At 41.3% G+C, this 19,404-nt stretch overlaps 1 protein-coding gene across 2 annotated transcripts in view; it reads left to right on the top strand.

Moving 5' to 3' along the window:
* The window catches only part of TIMM23B (translocase of inner mitochondrial membrane 23 homolog B), a 258,583-nt gene extending 247,091 nt beyond the window's left edge, over positions 1 to 11,492 (top strand). For both annotated transcript variants that reach the window (XM_025397912.1, XM_025397910.1), the window contains one exon: positions 9,645 to 11,492. In XM_025397912.1, coding sequence (XP_025253697.1) covers positions 9,645 to 9,697 — 53 coding nt within the window. In that variant the 3' untranslated portion in view covers positions 9,698 to 11,492. The remainder of the gene's footprint in view (positions 1 to 9,644) is intronic.
* Positions 11,493 to 19,404: the final 7,912 nt, after the last annotated feature.

The raw sequence follows: 19,404 nt of genomic DNA, 5'->3' as shown, positions 1-19,404 counted from the left end.
AATTGATGATGACAATAGTAATAGTAATAAATGTTGTTATATTAATAATACAGATGGAACGTGCACAATGAAATGTATTCCAAAATCTAAAAGCACATCACAGGATGGAGAAAACCTTTAATGAACACAGCTAATAAGAGCTCATTAACATGCATACATATATATGTACAAATATATCATAGTACCATTTCTTCTTGGACCCTTCCTGGCACTGTGCTAACTGCTTTCTACAAATTTAGCTTACGTAAACCCTTGGTACACCCTTGAGGTGAGTAGGTATTATCTGTAGTTTACATAAGATGAGATAGAGCCTCCCAGCAGTTAAGTAACTTGTGTGAAGATGGGACCCTTGTTCCTGATGGTTCTGGAACCTTCATCCTTAATGATAACACTAAAGTAAGTACATGAATTGCCTGAAGAAGAGGCCACAGTTTATCAATGGAAAATTTAGATAGTACTCAGTGTGTGGAAAATGTACAGGCTCTTGCATTTATGAAAATGATAATGTTCACTATTTCTGATATTCTATTAACTATCTTTTAAATTAGCAAAAATAAAATAAAAATTAGCCAAAAAAAAAAAAAAAAAAAAAAAAGAAAGAAAAAAAAAGGCCAGATGCAGTGGCTCACGCCTGTAATCCCAGCACTTTGAGAGACTGAAGTGGGCGGATCACCTGAGGTCAGGAGTTCGAGACCAGCCTGACCAACATGCAGAAATCCCGCCTCTACTAAAAATACAAAATTAACTGGGTGGGGTGGTGCATGCCTATAATCCCAGTTACTTAGGAGGCTGCAGCAGGAGAATCACTTCAACCCAAGAGGCGGAGGTTGTGGTGAGCCGAGATCGCGCCATTGCACTCCAGCCTGGGCAACAAGAGTGAAATTCTGTCTCCCGGCTAATTTTTTAAATTTTGTTCTAGGGATGAGTTCTCACTATGTTGCCCAGGCTGGTCTCAAACTCCTGGGCTCAAGCAATCTTCCCACCTTGGCCTCCCAAAGTCCTGGGATTACAAATGTGAGCCACTATGCATGGCCTATTATTGCTGTATTCTAACTTATCCATTCTATTCTAATGTATCTCTTATGGTACGATTTTTTTGTTTTTTCTAATTTATGTTTTCATACATTTATATATTGTACTACGTTAAATAGCTTCGTATAGTTTTCTTTCATTCAGTGATTTTAGCCTCCTGATGATCTTCTCTATCAGTTATGGCACTGGTGACTTAAAATGAATGTTCTTCCTCTGTCATTCCTCCTACATTTGTTAGCTGGCATCTTTAACAAAGAGCTTTCACTTCTCTTTATTTCGGTATCACCTCTGACTAATGCACTTGCATTTTATTCCATGGGTTATTTTCCATCACCATCATTGTTCTTTCTGATGCCTATGCTGTCCCAGATTCGGCCGTGGGAGCCTTCAGCCTGTCTCCTGTGTCCTTTCAACTGTCTCTGTTAGTCTTTGAGCATTTCTTACTTTCTGACAGAACAAGAGGATCCAGGCTCATTTTGCCTTCTTTCTGCCTTGGGCCTGGACTCAGCCATTTCTCTTAAGGATCATGTGTTTTTAGCTTAGAAATTAATCAGCTTTCCAAAAGATCTACAAAACACTAACTTCCCTGTTAAGCAATTTTTTTCTAAAATTAGATTTTTTTAAAAAAGAATTATTCCTTTATTCTCTCTGTAAGTTCTTTTGAAGTGTGGCGTTAGGGAACCATGCCTGAGTTTGCTTATTAACTCTTCCAGTGTTTATCAGATCACTTTTTCCCTGCGCTATGTCATCTTAAACATGTTAAATAATTCCTTGACATTTTCTATTTCTTTGTATTTTCATTGACTATATTGCCATTTCTAGGTTGGCTGATTAATGCACAAATTGAATTATTTTGCATTTCCTTGGTAATTTAGGCTGTTGACGTCAGAGGAGGAAATGGAAAGCCATTTTTGGAAATGATTGTAAGCTAACATCCTCTCTCCTTTCTTAGTCTCTTGATTTTTTTTTTCTTACCTAAGTATATACAGGTTGATTTTTTTTTCTTTCTAGAAGATCCAAGATCTTTGATTTAGAGATATATTCTCTTAATGTTAACTGGTATTAGAATCCTCTTTTCTGTATTTTATTTCAATGTATTTTAAAAATGGAAATGATTATATTTTCTTTTAACTTGTGAAGTAGAGCATGGCATACAAATGTTATATTCTCACTATTTCAAAAAATTACCTTCTTACTGTACAAGTTATATTCAGCATATAAAGTCTATCCAGCTTTGTTGTTGATACAGTGTGATTATTACATGTTGATAAGGTATGAATTGGAGATGGGATCCAAAATTAATGTTCTTATTGTAATTTTTAAGCTAATTGTAGGGTTGGTGGTGAATATTTTACTTCTGTAAAATGAAAACAGCATTTCATCAGAAGTTGTTTTATGGTCTTTCAGACATTTTGTTTTAAATCTTTGGTGCTTTTTGCCCATGAAGTATCTCTTTTGTGTGTTTGTGTTTGTGTGTATGTGTATTGATCTGCCTCTAAATTTCACAGCGCTCATTGTCAGGAATCAATAGGATCAGTCCTAGGCAGAGAGCTGAGCAGTACTCTACTACGTCTCTGTGTCCTGGTTGCCACATTATCTCTGTTGTTTATTTATGGATTGGAGAACTCTCTGACCTGTAACAAAGGTTGGATAGGTCAGAGACAATTGGAAGAGGAATCCTCTACTCTGTTGTCCCCTGTGCCCCATGCCAAAATACACTCTGAAATCTGTATTTAAATATTAAATTAGTATGGTTAAGGTATTCTTTTTTAATGTTAAAAAATTAAATGGTCAGCCCACTTAATATTTACAATGCAGGACTTACCTTGCATATTCTCTGTCTTGTATTTTTGCTTTATTTAAGCTAAACTGGCCTCCAAAGCTGGAAGGTGAATTAACAGTTGAAAATAATGACATGTATACAAGGTGTGTTTGGAGGATTGCAGATGCAGGGGCACCGTACTGCTGAGGGAGTGTTGGAAGCTCACTGCAGAAGATGATAAAAGCAGACTGATGTGTATTACTTGCTGAAATATAAACTGGAGGCACAGGTGAAGATTACTAAACCTAATCTGAGCAGTTTGGCAGATAAGACAGGCTGTCAGGCCGTGGCAGTTCAGCAGTGGGCGTGCTGCCTGTGAACCAAGTCATTTGTTCCAGAGGCCTACACTTAAATACCACAAATAAAATTTTCCTTGTCACTGATATTTGGTATCACAATGAAATACATGTTATCTTTCAGGTTTCCGGTTGAATTACCAGCCATTAATATCTGGTGATTTGGGTTGTAAAATTATTTTTAGTTTTGCCTGTTCATATTTCATCCACAAAGCAGAGACAAAATATATTTTCCCACATAAGAATGTAAGCAGTATAAGGCTTTAAAACACACTAATGAAATATACATGATTACATGCTTCAATGAACTAAAACTTTCATCTGTGATCTTTATTTTGCAACACTCTGAAGTAACATTACAGTCTTTTCAGTGTGCTATGTTATCGATATCCCCTACTTTACCCTGGGAATCCTTTATTGCCATTGAGCATATGAAAGTTGAGACATGTGCATAGCTTCTCCCTATTGAGCCCATCAGTGGGGAGGAGCTATATACCGGGGACACTTGGCAAAGATTTTCATGAGTCTGTTGGATGTAACAGCTCCTTAAGGAAACTTCACAGTTTACCTTCCCTATTTTTTTTTTGCCATTTGTAAACTAAGGCTCAGTGATGTAAAACATAATACATTCTGAGCTGTGGCATAACTGCAGCTTAGGTTTTCATATTCAAGACAAGCAGGGGTATAGCTGAAAATGTATGAACGCTTATTATGCCTCAAGATCCCTTTGTTGGTTTAGTTGTGACAACTTCCAAACACCTGACTTGGGGCTAAAGCATCTTTCTATCTGGCATCAGTATTTCTAAGTTGCCTTTAAACTGAATAAACATTTGGTGTTTATATTTAATTGCTTCAATGTGGAACACTGCAATTTAAAAAATTACATATATGTAATATAATATTTTACACTAAATAATAGTGACTGGCAGTCCATTGGCCAAAGAAGTATTATTTTTCAGATATTCTGCTCTGTGTCATCAGCTGTAGACACTGACCTGGTATTTATCTGGAAAGGCTTGCTGTCAGGGGTTCACAGTGCTGCCTGTGGGTTATCTCCAGACCCTTTACAGATGGCACTTTAGGACAAGGTGAATCACAGGTTGCACTAGAAGTTGCCTTTGAAATTAGACCTGAACTATGTGGAACTGGAACCCTTGTACACAAAGCTCTCTACCATCAAATCCTGATGAACTCTTAGGGAAGAACAGTTTTCCAGATTCATTCTTTCCACGCATAAGATTTCCCCACTGCCCAATTAAAAATTTTCTCCCATTCTGTGGGTTGCCTGTTCACTCTGATGGTAGTTTCTTTTGCTGTGCAGAAGCTCTTCCGTTTAATTAGATCTGATTTGTCAATTTTGGCTTTTGTTGCCATTGCTTTTGGTGTTTTAGACATGAAGTCCTTACCCATGCCTATGTCCAGAATGGTATTGCCTAGGTTTTCTTCTAGGGTTTTTATGGTTTTAGGTCTAACATTTAAGTCTCTAATCCATATTGAATTAATTTTTGTATAAGGTGTAAGGAAGGGATCCATTTTTAGCGTTCTACATATGGCTAGCCAGTTTTCCAAGCACCATTTATTAAATAGGGAATCCTTTCCCCATTTCATGTTTTTGTCAGGTTTGTCAAAGATCAAATGGTTGTAGATGTGTGGTGGTATTATTTCTGAGGGCTCTGTTCTGTTCCATTGGTATATCTCTGTTTTGGTACCAGTACCATGCTGTTTTGGTTACTGTAGCCTTGTAGTATAGTTTGAAGTCAGGTAGCATGATGCCTCCAGATTTGTTCTTTTGGCTTAGGATTGTCTTGGCAATGTGGGCTCTTTTTTGGTTCCATATGAACTTTAAAGTAGTTTTTTCCAATTCTGTGAAGAAAGTCATTGGTAGCTTGATGGGGATGGCATTGAATCTATAAATTACCTTGGGCAATATGGCCGTTTTCATGATATTGACTCTTCCTATCCATGAACATGGAATGTTCTTCCATTTGTTGTGTCCTCTTTTATTTCATTGAGCAGTGGTTTGTACTTCTCCTTGAAGAGGTCCTTCACATCCCTTGTAAGTTGGATTCCTAGGTATTTTATTCTATTTGAAGCAGTTGTGAATGGGAGTTCATTCATGATTTGGCTCTCTGTTTGTCTGCTGTTGGTGTATAAGAATGCTTATGATTTTTGCACATTGATTTTGTATCCTGAGACTTTGCTGACGTTGCTTATCAGCTTAAGGAGATTTTGGGCTGAGACGATGGGGTTTTCTAAGTATACAATCATATCATCTGCAAACAGGGACAATTTGACTTCTTCTTTTCCTAACTGAATACCTTTATTTCTTTCTCTTGCCTGATTGCCCTAGCCAGAACTTCCAACACTATGTTGAATAGGAGTGGTGAGAGAGGGCATCCCTGTCTTGTGCCAGTTTTCAAAGGGAATGCTTCCAGTTTTTGCCCATTCAGTATGATATTGGCTGTGGGTTTGTCATAAATAGCTCTTATTATTTTGAGATATGTTCCATCAATACTGAATTTATTGAGAGTTTTTAGCATTAAGGGCTGTTGAATTTTGTCAAAGGCCTTTTCTGCATCTGTTGAGATAATCATGTGGTTTTTGTCTTTGGTTCTGTTTATATGTTGGATTAGGTTTATTGATTTGCATATGTTGGACCAGCCTTGCATCCCAGGGATGAAGCCCACTTGATCATGGTGGATAAGGTTTTTGATGTGCTTCTGGATTCAATTTGCCAGTATTTTATTGAGGATTTTTGCATCAATGTTCATCAGGGGTATTGGTCTAAAAAATCTCTTTCTTTGTTGTGTCTCTGCTAGGCTTTGGTACCAGCATGATGTTGGCCTCATAAAAGCAGTTAGGGAGGATTCCATCTTTTTCTATCGATTGGAATAGTTTCAGAAGCAATGGTACCAGCTCCTCCTCTGGAGTAGAATTTGGCTGTGAATCCATCTGGTCCTGGACTTTTTTTGGTTGGTAGGCTATTAATTATTGCCTGTATTTCAGAGCCTGTTATTGCTCTATTCAGGGATTCGGCTTCTTCCTGGTTTAGTCTTGGGAGAGTGTATGTGTCCAGGTATTTATCCATTTCTTCTAGGTTTTCTAGTTTATTTGGATAGAAGTGTTTATAGTATTCTCCAATGGTAGTTTGTATTTCTGTGGGGTCGGTGGTGATGTCCCCTTTATCATTTTTTATTGTATCTATTTGATTCTTCTCTCTTTTCTTCTTTATTAGTCTTGCTAGCGGTCTATCAATTTTGTTGATCTTTTCAAAAAATCAGCTCCTGGATTCATTGATTTCTTGAAGGGTTTTTTGTGTCTCTATCTCCTTCAATTCTGCTCTGATGTTAGTTATTTCTTGCCTCCTGCTAGCTTTTGAATGTGTTTGCTCTTGCTTCTCTAGTTCTTTTAATTGTGATGTTAGGGTGTTAATTTTAGATCTTTTCTCCTTTCTCTTGTGGCCATTTACTGCTATAAATTTCCCTCTACACACTGCTTTAAATGTGTCCCAGAGATTCTGGTGTGCTGTATCTTTGTTCTCATTGGTTTCAAAGAACATCTTTATTTCTGCCTTCATTTCGTTATGTACCCAGTAGTCATTCAGGAGCAGGTTGTTCAGTTTCCATGTAGTTGAGCAGTTTTGAGAGAGTTTCTTAATCCTGAGTTCTAGTTTGATTGCACTGTCATCTGAGAGACAGTTTGTTATAATTTCTGTTCTTTTACATTTTCTGAGGAGTGCTTTACTTCCAAGTATGTGGTCAATTTTGGAATAAGTGTGATATGGTGCTGAGAAGAATGCATATTCTGTTGATTTGGGGTGGAGAGTTCTGTAGATGTCTATTAGGTCTGCTTGGTGCAGAGCTGAGTTCAATTCCTAGATATCCTTTTTAACTTTCTGTCTTGTTTATCTGTCTAATGTTGATGGTGGGGTATTAAAGTCTCCCATTATTATTGCATGGGAGTCTAAGTCTCTTTGTAAGTCTCTAAGGACTTGCTTTATGAATCTGGCTGCTCCTGTATTGGGTGCATATATATTTAGGATAGTTAGCTCTTCTTGTTGAATTGATCCCTTTACCATTATGTAATGGCCTTCTTTGTCTCTTTTGATCTTTGATGGTTTAAAGTCTGTTTTATCAGAGACTAGGATTGCAACCCCTGCCTTTTTTTTACTTTCCATTTGCTTGATAGATCTTCCTCCATCCCTTTATTTTGAGCATATGTGTGTCTCTGCACATGAGATGGGTCTCTTGAATACAGCACACTGATGGGTCTTGACTCTTTATCCAATTTGCCAGTCTGTGTCTTTTAATTGGAGCATTTAACCCATTTACATTTAAGGTTAATATTGTTATGTGTTAATTTGATCCTGTCATTATGATGTTAGCCGGTTATTTTGCTCGTTAGTTGATGCAGTTTCTTCCTAGCATCCATAGTCTTTACATTTTGGCTTGTTTTTTCAGTGTCTGGTACCAGTTGTTCCTTTCCATGTTTAGTGCGTCCTTTAGGAGCTCTTGTAGGGCAGGCCTGGTGGTGATAAAATCTCTCAGCCTTTGCTTGTCTGTAAAGGATTTTATTTCTCCTCCACTTATAAAACTTAGTTTGGCTGGATATGAAATTCTGGGTTGAAAATTCTTTTCTTTAAGAATATTGAATATTGGCCCCCACTCTCTTCTGGCTTATAGAGTTTCTGCTGAGAGATCTGCTGTTAGTCTGATGGGCTTCCCTTTGTGAGTAACCCAACCTTTCTCTCTGGCTGCCCTTAACATTTTTTCCTTCATTTCAATTTTGGTGAATCTGAGAATTACATGTCTTGGAGTTGCTCTTCTCGAGGAGTATCTTTGTGGCGTTCTCTGTATTTCCTGAATTTGAATGTTGGCCTGCCTTGCTAGGTTGGGGAAGTTCTCCTGGATAATACCCTGCAGAGTGTTTTCCAACTTGGTTCCATTTTCCCCATCACTTTCAGGTACACCAATCAGATGTAGATTTGGTCTTTTCACATAGTCCCATATTTCTTGGAGGCTTTGTTAATTTCTTTTTACTCTTGTTTCTTTAAACTTCTCTTCTCACTTCGTTTCATTCACTTGATCTTCAATCACTGATACCGTTTCTTCCAGTTGATTAAATCGGTTACTGAAGCTTGTGCGTTTGTCACATAGTTCTCGTGCCATGGTTTTCAGCTCTGTCGGGTCATTTAAGGACTTCTCTACATTGGTTATTCTAGTTAGCCATTCGTCTAATCTTTTTTCAAGGTTTTTAGCTTCTTTGTGATGGGTTTGAACTTCCTCCTTTAGCTCAGAGAAGTTCGATCGTCTGAAGCCGTCTTCTCTCAGCTCGTCAAAGTCATTCTCCATCCAGCTTTGTTCCGTTGCTGGCGAGGAGCTGTGTTCCTTTGGAGGGGGAGAGGCACTCTGATTTTTAGAATTTTCAGCTTTTCTGCTCTGTTTTTTCCCCATCTTTGTGGTTTTATCTACCTTTGGTCTTTGATGATGGTGACGTACAGATGGGGTTTTGGTGTGGATGTCCATTCTGTTTGTTAGTTTTCCAACAGGACCCTCAGCTGCAGGTCTGTTGGAGTTTGCTGGAGGTCCACTGCATACCCTGTTTGCCTGGGTATCAGCAGCGGAGGCTGCAGAAGAGTGAATATTGCTGAACAGCAAATGTTGCTCCCTGATCGTTCCTCTGGAAGCTTCATCTCAGAGGGGTACCCGGCCCTGTGAGGTGTCAGTCTGCCCCTACTGGGGGGTGCCTCCCAGTTAGGCTACTCACAGGTCAGAGATCCACCTGAGGAAGCAGTCTGTCTGTTCTCAGATCTCAAACTCCATGCTGGGAGAACCACTACTCCCTTCAAAGCTGTCAGGCAAGGACCTTTAAATCTGCAGAGGTTTCTGCTGCCTTTTGTTTGGCTATGCTCTGTCCCCAGAGGTGGAGTCTACAGAGGCAGGCAGGCCTCCTTGAGCTCTGGTGGGCTTCCCCCAGATCAAGCTTCCCGGCCGCTTTGTTTACCTACTCAAGCCTCAGCAATGGTGGGCCCCCCTCTCCCAGCCTTGCTGCCGCCTTGCAGTTAGATCTCAGACTGCTGTGCTAGCAATGAGGGAGGCTCCGTGGACGTGGGACCCTCCGAGCCAGGCACGGGATATAATCTCTTGGTGTGCCATTTGCTAAGACCCTTGGAAAAGCACAGTATTAGGGTGGGAGTGACCCAATTTTCCATGTGCTGTGTGTCACAGTTTCCCTTGGCTAGGAAAGGGAATTGCCTTACCCCTTCTGCTTCCCGGGTGAGGCAATGCCTCGTCCTGCTTTGGCTCTCGCTCAGTGGGCTGCACCCACTGTCCTGCACCCACTGTCCAACATGCCCCAGTGAGATGAACTTGGTACCTCAGTTGGAAATGCAGAAATCACCCATCTTCTGCGTTGCTCACGTTGGAAGCTATAGCCTGGAGCTGTTCCTATTCAGCCATCTTGGAACCTGATCCCGCTGTTTTCATTGATTTTAGTGTCAGAGATGGCTTTGGATTCCCAGTTCTGTGCGCTCCTGTCTGGCTCCTGAACCTAGCTGGAGAGGTGTGTCAGTCCCAACTGGTGAAGTCTTGAGAGGAAGCTACACAAAAGGCAGCAAGGTATTAATAAATGTACCTCTGACATTTTAACCCCGTCTGATTTTTCCATGGAATGGACAAGTAGTAGCCTCTGTCAGAGCTACCTTGTAAAGGAAAAAAAAGAAACTTGAAGTCGTAAACTGTTTATTAGTTTGTGCTATTATTTTTGTGTTAACTCATTTATATTGATTTGTAAATTATTAATTTATGAGCTACTATTTATCAATTCATTGCCTACATGTCAGCAAACAAGTTTTCTTCTTAATAAAGAATCCAGTGGCTGGGCACAGTGGTTCACACCTATAATCTCAGCACATTGGGATGGCAAGGCAGGAGGATTCCTTGAGGCTAGGAGTTCAAGACCAGCCTGGGCAACATAGCAAGATTTCATCTCTGCAAAAAAATGAAAACATTGGCTGGGCATGGTGGCTCCTTCTTGTAGTTCAGGCTACTCAGGAGCCTGAGGTGGGAGGATCGCTTGAACCCAGGAGTTTGAGGCTGCAGTGAACTGTGATCCTAACACTGCTCTCTAGCCTGGATGACACACCAAGACACCATGTCTTCAAAAAAGGAATCTAGGGGCATCAGTGTGTGCACGCAACATGGCTTGTGAATGCGGAAGTGAATGTGTGCATAGTTGTGCTCAAGAATGTGTTGATGAAATGATTATACCTTCTCAGAGTGAAGGTAATTTTTCTTTTCTTTTTTTTTTTTTTTTTGAGATGGAGTCTCGCTCTGTCACCAGGCAGGAGTGCAGTGGCACTATCTCGGCTCACTGCAACCTCTGCCTTCTGGGTCAAGTGATTCTCTTATCTCAGGCTCCCGAGTAGCTGGGACTACAGGCACACACCACTGCTCCCAGCTAATTTTTTGTATTTTAGTAGAGACGGGGTTTCACCATGTTGGCCAGGATGGTCTCAATTCCCTGACCTGATCTGCCCGCCTCGGCCTCCCAAAGTGCTGGGATTACAGGTGTGAGCCACCGTGCCTGGCCTGAAGGTTATTTTCATAAAGATCTCTCCATGTCTTAGATTTGATTCTTCCTTTAAATATTTTTCTCATTGACATTTGAAAGCATCTGGCCATATATAAAATGAAGAATTTTCATAACTCCATAAAAGAATTATGACATCATCTACTATTTCTGTCTCTTGTCTCATAAGTCTAAACCATCAACCTGCTTATTTTTGTATACTGTCACACTGTGTATTCCCTGCATTGAATGCCTTTCTGTTGATATTCTCTGTAAAAATTGTGGGAAGTTTTCTGCACCCTAAATTTTCTGTTATGGGGATTAAATATCCACTATCCAGTTTTTTTCCAAGTCTTACAGCAGCAACGGTAAATACAGCCCTCACAGCAGCCTGTTGTTTGTCCTGCAATTATGTTTCCATCACATTACGCAAAGCCTCTTTTTCTTCGTGGTCATACCCTACTAGTAAGTTTTTTAAAAGTTTTGTAATATGTGTGTATACAAATACTTATATGTATGTGTGTACACATACAGCTGATATCTAGTGAGATTATGTATGCATGAACTATAGAATTAGCTTGAAATTTTAAGAAAATAAATTGTTTTTTTAAAGATAAATCTCATGTTTAAGAAGGGGAATTAAAATTCAATCATTTAGGGATGCCTCAGCCTAAACATACTATGGAAAAAGCCATAACCAAAAGTCATGTTAGAGTACTGCTAGGTTACTCAACCTATCATCACATTTAATTAAAATGTCAGTTTGAACCATGGCCAGTCTATTTTGGTTAATATGTTAGTTAAATCAGCTTGTGAAGTCTTCGTTTTAAATATAGAACTTGTGTTAATGAACTGGAAAATAACATTCGATTGCTTGGAAGTTGTGTTAAAGCCTAAAGATTTATGACTTTGTAAAAGAAGAAAACCAGCTGGTGATCAGTTGGCATTAGTATACGAGGATGTACTCATATTTGGTAATAGGCTTTTTCTTTTCTAACTAGAGTAAGGGAGTTGGGAACAGGAGGCAGAAACAAGGACACAGATGTATAAAAAATCATAGCACAAAACTGCATTGAGTTCTGAGTATAGGTCTGTGATCCGTGCTTCAGTTTGAGAGGTTCATGTGTCCCTTAAGAGAAGGGACAGGAAAGCCAGGAGGACAGGAGTATGTTTGGACCTGTGCCTGTGCTTCCACCACAGAAGTCAGCAGCTCTACCTTTCTCTTTTTTCCTTATCTAATAATTGTCTCCTCTTCAAATTTGGGAAATGAGTTTAATCAAAGATTTGTTGTGTTTTTTGTTTGTTTTTGAAATGTGGCCTCAGTGTGTTGCACAGGCTGGTCTTAAACTCCTGGGCTCAAGTGATCCTCCCTCTCAGCCTCCTGAGTAGCTGGGACTACAGGCATGCACCACCACACCCCGCTAAGTTAATGCTAATGTATAGTTTATTTGCTTCAGTTTTGAAGGGCAGGATGTATGTAGTTCTGTGTATTTAGTGGGGAGTGTTTGTGTGTGTGTGTGTAGTCCATTGCTGCTACAACAAACCACCATGTCAGGGCATAAAACAAATTTATTACACTCCTGTATGTCAGAGTCTGATGTGGATGTCCCTGGGCTAAAATCTAGGTGGTGGAAAGGCTACCTTCATCTCTAGAGGGTCTAGGGGAGAATCTTTTTTCTCGCCTTTTCCACATTCTGGAGTCTGCCTGCATTTTTTGGCTTTGGGCTCTTCTCCACTCTCACCACTAGCGACCCTGCATCTCATGGACCCTTCTTCTATGGCCACATGTCTCTGTGGCTCTTTCCTTCCCCCTTCCTTCCACTGTTAAGGACTCATGTGCTTACTTAGTCCTGAATGGAGATGCCATCATCATCCACATGAGCCCACTGTCCTAATCCATACAGGCTGCTACAAGGAAATGCACTAGACCGGGCAGCTTATAAACAACAGAACTTTGTTTCTCACAGTCCTGGAGGCTGAGAAGTGCAAGATCAAGGTGCCGGCAGTTTTGGTGTCTGGAGAAGGTCTGCTTTCTCTTGGAGGCCTCCTTCTTGCTGTGTCTTCACATGATGAGAAGAACAAACAAGCTCCCTTGTGCCTTTAATAAGGGTGCTAATCCCAGTCATGAGGGCAGAATCTCCCATAATGCTTAACCTCCTAATACCATCACCTTGAGGGTTAGGATTTTAGCACATGAACGTTGACGGAACACAACGTTCCTTCCATAGCACCAGGGTAGTCTCCTCATGTCAAGGTCTTTACCTTAATCACATGCATGATGTACCGTTTTCATGTAAGGTTCTAGGAATCTGTGGACATCTTTGGGGGGCCATTATTTTGCTGACCACATTATACATATATTTTAATATTCTAGACTCGTATGAAAACAATGCTACTTCTATTGCTTTATATGTGTATGTGTGTGTGTGTTAAATTTATTTTCAAAAAAGTCATAGACAAAAACATACCCATTTTGTTTAAAAAAAGTTTTTTACTATTTTACTTCATACTGCCAACTCCTTTTTCTTGAAACTGCTTCTATCCTGGAATTCTTTTTTGCTATTAGTTTTATTTTATTGAAATATTCATGAATGAGCATAGACTTGTATATGGATTTAAAATTCATAGTAATGTTCTCATGAATTCATCTGTGAATAACATTTTATAGACAAAATGTCTGCACTAGGATCAGGACAAGAGGAAGAGGTATAATTCCCTTGTTCTAAGGTATCGCCATTCATTGTTATTATTTTAAAATACGAGTGTTGACTGATGTTAAAACACAAAAAGGGGCCAGGAGTGGTGGCTCCCGCCTGTAATCCCAACACTTTGGGAGGCCAAAGTGGGTGGATCACCTGAGGTCAGGAGTTTGAGACCAGCGTGGCCAAGATGGTGAAACCTCATCTCTACTAAAAATACAAAAATTGACTGGGCGTCTGTTATACACCTGTAATTTTAGCTACCCGGGAGGCTGAGTCAGGAGAATCGCTGGAACCTAGGAGGCGAAGGCTGCCGTGAGCCGAGATCATACCAGTGCACTCCAGCCTAGGTGACAGAAAGAACAAGACTCTGTTCTTTCCCCCCACCCAAAACACACACACACACACACACACACACACGTGCACGCAAAGGGATAATTGGCCAGGCACAGTGGCTTACGCCTGTAATCCCAACACTTTGGGAGGCTGAGGCGGGCGGATCACCTGAGGCCGGGAGTTCGAGACCAGCCTGACCAACATGGAGAAACCCTGTCTCTATTAAAAATACAAAAATTAGCAGGGCATGTTGGCCCATGCCTGTAATCCCAGCTACTCGGGAGGCTGAGTCAGGAGAATCGATTGAACCTGGGAGATGGAGGTTGCTGTGAGCTGAGATCGCACCATTGCACTCCAGCCTCGGCAACAAGAGTGAAACTCTGTCTCAAAGAGAAAAGAAAAAAAAAAGGGCAGATTTATAATTGGACAGTGGAATTGAAAATCATTTAAACAAATATCCAAAATGCCTAAGGAACTTGTATAAATAAATAGGAAAAAAAAAGAGAGATAAATATCAAGAAGCCCCCAAAAAAGCAGATTTATAAAGGGGCAATGGATTTGAGTAGACGTTTAGCCAAAGAAGACATCCAGCTGGTGAAAAGGCATATGGAAAGGTGCTCAACATCACTGATTACCGGGAAAATGAAAGTCAAAACTGCCACAAGTGGTTAGACCATAGCGGCGTGCATGAAAGTTTTCAGGCCTTCAGTTGTTGGGAGTGGCTGAGGAGAGTGGGGAGCTTTTGTCTGTAGCTGGAAGAGTGGAGTCTCAACAAGAACCAGTGTATCGTGGACATGTGTGGGCCCTGGAGTGTGCGTGGCTGGATGCCCTGTCTACCTGTGCCTTACAGAGTGACACCATTGTGCTGCGGTCGATCAGAGGGGCAGGTGGCTTTCACAGGGAGTGAGAAGTGGCGGGGGTTGGTTTGTTTGCCTGTGGATGATAGCAAAAGTGGGTTGGCTTCTCAAGAACTTTTTCCAGTGGCCTGTTTTACTGCAGTTCTAGACCCAGACTGGGGTCCCAAGGCATTTCGGCAGCCCACAGCTTCTTAGTAAGTGCATGTTCAGTTGGATCCCCCAGCTCAGCCTGGGTCATCCCCACCTTCTGCCTCCTGGGCCATAGCTCGGCTCTGCACTGAGCTGTCATCCTGAGGTGAGCAAGACCCCATTCTTGGGCTTCAGTGTCTTTTCCTGCAGCATGCAATCAAGGTGGTGGCTGGAAGGGGCCAAGGAGCCACATCTCACAGTGCCTGCTGTCTGAACAAGGACCAGAGGCTTGTGGAACACATGGCTGTCAGGTTTCTCCTACTCGATGACTCTTCAGCTGCCCCCACATGGCTTTCTAGCTCACAGCAGATCTAGCCTCCTCTGAGCAGTGAAGATGGGATGTTTCATGGTCATTTTCCCAGGTGTGCAGAGCCCAAGTGGAGTTCTTCAGCCCACCCTAGTCCACCCCCTCACTAACCCCCCTGGAGGGAGATCCTGTTAGTCACTATGGGGTGAGTGTCTGTGTGTGTGTGTGTTCATCACTTGTTGCTTGGGGGTGGGAAGAGACAACAAAAGCTTACAGAATCTCTTGTTCTCAGTTCATCTCCCATCCTAGTTCAATCATGGTCTAACATCCTTAGCTACCAATGGCAGAGGAGACTGCACATTTGTGTTCATGTGGCCTTGGATGTTGACAGATTCAGATTGGTGCCCCAGGCATCTGTGCCTGTAACTGCAGTTTCAGCAGGCTCAGGACCAGGCTAAAGGGCCTCCAAGCTTCCTCCAGTTTCCTGGTGCATGCATGTGCAATATACTCCCCTGGCCTGGGGCTTTCCTGCCTCTTGCCAGTTGGGTCAGAACTAGCTTATGAATCAGTGTTTTCTGAGCTTTAATAGAATTGGCTCTGACCAGTTGGATACCTGAAAGGGCTATGTGATATAGATTCTTAAAGATATATTATTTTAGAGTAGTTTTGAGTGTACAGCAAAATGGAGTGCAGAGTGCAGAGATCTCATATGCCCTCAATTCCTGTACACGCTCGGGTCACTCCACAAACAACCTCCTACACCAGAGATACTTTGAAACATTAGAAAATATATTTGAGCATCCAGAAATTTATAAACTAGGCAGCCCCAGACTGCAGGCAGCTCAGAGGTCCTACAGAGAGGCTTAGGGACGGTGGGGGGAGAATTTTATATGGTGAGTGTGGAAGAAAGAAAATACTTGATTGGGTGAAATAAAGCAGTGGCCTCATTTGCAACATTACAGTGGAAATTCTCTGAGTCACTGAGTCAAGTTTTGGTTTGTTTAAGGAGGAATTGAGTGTACTGCAGCCACCTCAGCCTCATGGCCACCTGTTTATTTGATTATTTTTAGCAGAGAAGATCCGTTTAGAACTCTGTTGCCCTGGCTGGAGTGCAGTGGTGTGATCACGGCTCACTGCGGCCACAACCTTCCAGGCTCAGGTGATCCTCCCACCTCAGTGCTCCCCACCCTGAGTAGCTGGGACTACAGGCACGTGCCACCACCATGCTAGGCTAATTGTATTTGTTTGAGAGATGGAGTTTCCCTAAGTTGCTTCGGCTTCTTTTGAACTCTTAGACTCAAATAATCTGCCTGCATTGGTCTCCCCAAGTGCCGGAATTACAGGCCATCTAAATCTTTTATCTCAGATTTGCCTTGTGACAAAAGGAGGGATACTTTTTCTGACATGATGAGGCAGAGAAAGGGGAGGTGGGCGCATCTTGTGCATATTCTTTTCTCAGGTGATGGGGGAGTTCGAGACCAGCCTGAATATGGTCGGCTCTTGCCTAATGGGATATATTTTCTCCTTGAATGATTTCACAAGATATCAGATGAGAGAAGTTGAATAAATGTTAGAAGAACATAGAAAAGATAGGTTATACATGTTGGGTTTCTGAAGAAATGATGTCATTGGAGAAACAAAACTTTTACTGATTTCTGGAAACATTTAGCGCCAATTTTTTATGTAAGTAAATTGAATGTATGAAATACATTAAAAAATTACTTACTTTTATGTAAGTAAATTGAATGTATGATGATATCTCTGACCACTTTTTGATATTTTTTTCTGGTTCAGCTGAGTGGTGTCATTGAGTAAACACAAAATGGGACTCATCCAGGGATGAGATTTTGCCACAGAAAGGATGAGCAGCAAGTCAGGGAGCTTAAGGTAATTATGAGAAAGTGACTATCTAAAATTGCTTAGGTAGAAGGAGACAGATTGGATTTTATCGTGTTTGGTATGTGGGGTAAAAGTGGTGTGGGTGTGTACACGAGATGTGTTGTTTATTCTCTCTTTTTTTTTCTTTTCTTTTCTTTTTCTTTTTTTTTGAGAGAGTGTCGCTCTGTCACCCAGGCTGGAGTGCTGTGGCACTATCGTGGCTCACTGCAACCTCTGCCTCCTGGGTTCAAGCGATTCTCCTGCCTCAGCCTCCCGAGTAGCTGGGATTATAGGTGCCCGCCACCACACCTGCCTAATTTTTTTGTTTTTTCTTTTTTAGTAGAGATGAGGTTTCACTATGTAGGTGAAGCTGGTCTCGAACTCCTGACCTCAAATGATCTGCCCGCCTTGGCCCCCAAAAGTGCTGGATTACAGGTGTGAGCCACAACGCCTGGCCTGTTTATTCTCTTAAGAGAGAAAATGAGTGCATTAATGGACTGTAGTTCTGGACAAGGTGGAAAACTCTTAAAGTGGAAGTATTGGGGCAAGTGCTCTGACAGGCTAGGATGGTGCAGTCAGTCCCTTCACCCAGAAATCAGTAGAATGTTAGCAGTTCAGACTCAAACCTTGTGAAAAACAGGTGGTAGAAAGGAAGTCCCTTGCAGCAACTGGCGCCATAATCAAGACAGAATGTTTTCAGAATAAATGGAGTTACCTGCTTTCAGCCCCAGGTGGTAGCTATTGTCTGCCCTGATGATATATGATACTTTGTGATCCTGTTGTCTTAAAATGTGGTCACTCATCTCCAGTAGAATTAAGTCCACAGTGAGTTGTCCCCCCATCCCCAAAGAGTTAAACATATATGAATGAACTCAAGTGATAACAACTACTGCTGCCTGGGATCATGACAGACCTGAAATGAACTGATAGGAAGTGAAAGGTGGCTGAAATAATGAGAATAGAGCCATCTGCAGAGAATCATAAAACCAGCAAAGACAAGGTCTTGTGTAAGTTGCCTTCAGAAGCTGTGTCCATGAGAACTCTAAGGAATTCTCCAGATCTGTTGGCTGCCGCTGTGATCTCTGCCCAAAAGGAGCCTCTGACCAGCATCCAAAGGGCTTCTGGACCCACTGGACTCTTCTGGAGGTACACTGGTCTCCCGAGCCATGGCTGTGGTTTTTTACTCCCTTTGTCACTACCTGTGTGTAGAATGATAATTGTATAATTGATAGTGTGAAGACCTTGATAAATGGTAAATCTGAGCATCTGTATTTGGCTGATGTGTCATTGTGAAACCTCACAGCTTCAGTCAGTGTCAGCACAGCTAGGGAGCTTTTGTGCCTAATGCACATGTCACTGGGCATAGTCTACAGGCACCTAATAACTCAGGTACCTTAACAGTCACTAATGAGTGTATCTCCAGGGAACAGTCCAACAACACAGGACTGGCCAGACTCAAGGTAACTATATGTCCAATCCAGGATCATAGTGAGTGGGCATCTGCCAACCAGGGGTCATTCCCCCTGCCTGCCATTGAGCATTTCAGGAGTGACTGGTGTAAGCAGACATGAGTGAGCTTGTTCAATTCACTATTTGCCTCTTTCGAGGGGATCATACCCAGGATCTAGGTCATTGTGCCTTATTGGAGTCCTATGCATTTCACTTGCAAATTATATTTGAAAATTAAATGACCATGTTGCAAGTCATTCACAAGACATTTTTAAAAATTGCATTCCAGAACCCATATTAACATCCAGTGACCTGTAGAAAGCAGTAGAGAAATGTATTAGGCAAAAAGTTCTGGCAAAGACCAGTCTGATACTGGCCTGATTATCCAACCTCAGGAATTGTCCACATCAACTCGAAGAGCAAAGAAAAATAAAAAGTACCAGATTTATTACTCAAGACATTAGGAACTATCCGTTTAGATAGACGATTTTAGCTAACAAAATATTACAACGTCATCCTGAAGAATATGTCCCTCTTCCAGAGAACCCAGGAGGTTATCATGACCCCTGGAAAGCCCGACCAGCAGTAACAGTACAAGTGGCATAGGTGCATGAATGCAGAAATATAATCTCTACTGAAAGTAAGTTTCATACTAGGCAAGAATTACAGGATAGACATAGAACCTTTGGTCACAAAGTCAAATCAGATGTACAAATTTAATATGGTTTAGGAGTTAATGGTGGTTAAATTCATCATGTTTACTGGAAGTGAAGTAGGACAAATGACTGGAATAGCAAGTAACTCCAGGATTAATGATGAATTAATTGCTAGAGCAGAAAATATCCAAGACCTTCCTGACTTATGATGGGGATGGGTAAAGAACTTGGATGAGACGATACCCAAACATGATTCCCAGGTTTACCTAAACTAAACAATGGAAGACTGTAGAAGATGCCATTAAGATATCTTAAGAATATGGAAGATTATTATTCGCTTCTCATGGGACAGGACTTTATAGGGCACCTGAAAA

The sequence above is a fragment of the Theropithecus gelada genome, chromosome 9 (genome assembly GCF_003255815.1).
Source record: "Theropithecus gelada isolate Dixy chromosome 9, Tgel_1.0, whole genome shotgun sequence".
In the NCBI taxonomy this organism is placed as follows: Eukaryota; Metazoa; Chordata; class Mammalia; order Primates; family Cercopithecidae; genus Theropithecus; species Theropithecus gelada.
The sequence above is the reverse complement of the archived record's forward strand: the minus strand, read 5'-3'. Positions and strand labels throughout refer to the sequence as shown.